This window comes from Montipora foliosa, chromosome 6 (assembly GCF_036669935.1).
Source record: "Montipora foliosa isolate CH-2021 chromosome 6, ASM3666993v2, whole genome shotgun sequence".
Taxonomy (NCBI): domain Eukaryota; kingdom Metazoa; phylum Cnidaria; class Anthozoa; order Scleractinia; family Acroporidae; genus Montipora; species Montipora foliosa.
The window spans coordinates 11317626-11320125 of record NC_090874.1 but is presented as its reverse complement, the minus strand read 5'-3'; the positions used below and the strand labels follow the sequence as shown (position 1 = coordinate 11320125).

General features: G+C 39.3%; 1 protein-coding gene across 1 annotated transcript in view; it reads left to right on the top strand.

Annotated features, from left to right (window-relative positions):
* The window catches only part of LOC138006673 (attractin-like protein 1), a 46074-nt gene that overhangs the window by 32369 nt on the left and 11205 nt on the right, over window positions 1-2500 (top strand). Inside the window, exons 20-22 of the mRNA XM_068853141.1 lie at window positions 337-402; window positions 1015-1108; window positions 2309-2379. Of these exons, the coding sequence (XP_068709242.1) occupies window positions 337-402; window positions 1015-1108; window positions 2309-2379 (231 nt within the window). The remainder of the gene's footprint in view (window positions 1-336; window positions 403-1014; window positions 1109-2308; window positions 2380-2500) is intronic.

Below are 2500 nucleotides of genomic sequence, written 5' to 3'. Positions count from 1 at the left end.
AATAATAAATCCCTTATTGAATGGTTTAAATATAATACGTACGGACATTTTGCTCGCTGCACATATTTTTCCGATGCCCGAAGGGCTCGGAAAAATACTACGCAACTCGCAAAATATCCGCGCGTATTATATGTTAAACCATTCAATAAGGTGTATTAACCGCATGTGCTTGAAGTGTGCATATTCACAGTTACGAGAGCAAATACTGAAATCTCTCTAGAGGTTGTCCACCGGATAAAGTTATCGGGCCTTTGAACACCTGGGGCCTGGGGCCTAGTTGAACACCGCGGTATGTGTTAAACATAAGGCGTTGATATCTTTGATATCTTTTATCAGGACCCCATTGTGAGGTTTGTTCACCGGGTTACTATGGAAACGCGAAGAATGGCGGGACTTGTAAAGGTACTTTCTACTGGTTTCCATGGCCCTGTTTGGCTTTGGATACATCCTGACCGTTACATGAAGGAAAATTCGGCACCTCTAGCTCCCTTTTGCGGAGAGAAACTGGATTGGATTTTTAAAAATGTCAGAAATCACAGAATATAGTTCATTTTCGACCATGAACAGCCTTTCTGGGCTTAGTACTTAAACATTATCATGGATTTGAGTTTGGTTAGCCTTCAGTCATTGAAGAGAAAACAGAAAACGCTCCTCTCCGGATCCCAGGTCCCTCTTTTTCGGAATTTGAAGTTTGTTTAATTTGATCGCTTACCTTAGTGGGAATGTTGAGAAACGAAATGGTTGTCGTGTTGGAAACATTGAAGGTGCAATGGAAATTGCTGGATAGGTTAAGGTGAGCCAAAAGCCGAAAAAAGAACATGATTGCCTGTGGACCGCCTTCCAACAGCTGTGTATAGTGCAGCGACCGTGACATTTGAATGATTTGAAATTCTCGGACAATTATTAAACTTGCTAGCATAATTTACAAAAGCCTAATGCCCGTATTTGTAACAGGCGATTCAGGTTTGACACATCAGTGGCTTTTTCATGTTTTTCTTGTGTTTTGTTTTTCAGCTTGTGAGTGTAACAAACATGCTAAGTCCTGTCACTCTGATACTGGCGAATGCATCTGTTTGGCCGAGTATGTCATTGGAAGACACTGTGAACGGTACATCAAGCTTTTAAACCTTGCATTGTATTGGACTTCATTCTGATCATTTTTGTCTGTCATCTCCTAATGGGAAACTGTACTTTTAAGAAAAAGATAACTTTAAACCGCTCAAAATACACATTTTGACGTCATCTGTGATCTATTACTGAACAGACGCACGGCAACAATCGAATTTATTTGACATATTCAATGAAAGGGTTTGTATATCAGAAGGAATTTAAGAATCACTTATTATAGTTTTATTGAGTAATTGTGACGTGTTATGGTTGCCAAGACAGCACAACAGGGAAGCCACGGGGAAGTTGAGAACGTCGGCAAACGGGAAGTTGGGACCGGAGACGGAACGGTTTTTAACTGAATTCCTATATTTTTTTCCTGCTGCCCTTTTTCGAAAATTTGCTGAATTCGATTATAGACATTACTTCCTTCGCTTTAAGAATATCTTTTTGTTGTAGTGGTGGGTCGTTTTCTTTCTGCGTCTGTAATTTCGGGACAAAACTATTAACGTTTCGTCTCTGGTCCCCATTTCCCGTTAGCCAGTGGTCGCAAGACTGAATTTAAAACTTGACTTTGTTTTTGGAATTTTCGACATTTTAAGATCACAATAGTAGCAAGTATGATAAATACTGTAAGAAACAGACAACCTTTTTAAAAGACATGTTTCGGCATGCTTATGCCATCATCAGTTTAATGAGTTCCTAAGTGTGAACAGTTATAAAGTATACGGGTAGATGAAAAAATTATTACAAAATGGCGTAATACAAAAGCGGGTACTATTTACAGCGTGACACCAGACATCAAGGTGTCAACTAAAACGTGAGAAAAGTGTTGTAATGCTGCAATTGTTTGTTAAGTTCCGGTTTGATCTTATTTATATAAAAAGCTTCTTTGAGTTTTAAATCAATTGAGTTGCTGGCAGAATCCAGAATACTAAAGCACGAAAGGGAGTATTTGTTCTTACATAAAGGAGATGTGTTAAAATGCTTTAAAATATGCGAGTTTTTATCGCTTTCCGTGTGTTCCTTTATCCTGGTAGAAACTAGTCGCCACTTTTCTACCAGGGAAAAGGAACACACGGAAAGTTGTCTGTTTCTTACATTATTTTAAGATCACTTGTTATCGTGTCTTGTGTGGTGGGTCTGCTGGTTCCCCTCGCATAACGTCACTGCATGTCTTTTTTTTTTTTTCTGAACGTAGCTGCGGATTCCAGGAAGGGGAAACACCATATAGCATTGTTGGCAACGCTACAAATGGAGGACATTGTTACAGTAAGTGTCGCTGTGATTAGGTAGCTCAATCGATGACAACGTGGCAAGAGCGACTGATGACGCAACAAATTAAAACAGTAGGTCAAATGAACAAAACAGTGGCTTTTTGTACATTCCATTG